Below are 647 nucleotides of genomic sequence, written 5' to 3'. Positions count from 1 at the left end.
TTTGTATTAATAATGTGAATCTGTTCATAATAGCTGTTCTTACAAACAGAACTTAAATATATTCTCATATCACATCGGTTCTAAATATTGATTATCAGTTTCATTTATCAGGAATAATCGGTAATCGATAATTTTAAATGCTGTAAACATTCAGGTGAAAACGGGAGTTTCTGTTTTGTTTCTAAGTTTCATTTCTCTGGAAATCAAATCAGCTGTTCAATGACGTCAGTGTGCGTCGTGATGTCATCACCCTGGATGTTTTAGGACTTTAACAAATGTTTGATTTTAGTTATTGATCAGAGATAATCAATAATCAATCAATAATCAGCAGCTTCACTTTGTTGTTTCCAGTGTTGTGTGATCCGTCCGCGGCGGAGGGATCCCGTTATATAGTCCGGTCTCACTGCTGCTGTTTCACAGCTACGGAAGCCCGGAGGAGAATGTAAACAAATCAATAAATAAAATCCGGGTTTTAACGAGCAGGTGGAGAGAGACAACCCTCACACACCTGAGCGCGCGGCTCACCTGCCCTTCCCGAACCTGCAGTTTCCGTAGATGAAGAACTTGCAGAGATGAAGCTGCTGGCAGTCCCCGCCCCCTTCCGGACCGGACCCGGTGCCCCCCTCCCGGCCGGACCCGGTGCACTC

The 647-nt window shown here is 43.9% G+C and overlaps 1 protein-coding gene across 1 annotated transcript in view; it reads right to left on the bottom strand.

Moving 5' to 3' along the window:
* The window catches only part of parp12b (poly (ADP-ribose) polymerase family, member 12b), a gene marked incomplete at its 5' end in the record, with an annotated part of 6,060 nt that extends 5,413 nt beyond the window's left edge, over nucleotides 1-647 (bottom strand). Inside the window, 1 exon segment of the mRNA XM_035675370.1 lies at nucleotides 526-647. Coding sequence (XP_035531263.1) covers nucleotides 526-647 — 122 coding nt within the window.

The sequence above is a fragment of the Morone saxatilis genome, unplaced genomic scaffold (assembly GCF_004916995.1).
Source record: "Morone saxatilis isolate NCDOM2014 unplaced genomic scaffold, NCSU_SB_2.0 Contig10, whole genome shotgun sequence".
NCBI classification, from domain to species: Eukaryota; Metazoa; Chordata; class Actinopteri; family Moronidae; genus Morone; species Morone saxatilis.
The sequence above is the reverse complement of the archived record's forward strand: the minus strand, read 5'-3'. Positions and strand labels throughout refer to the sequence as shown.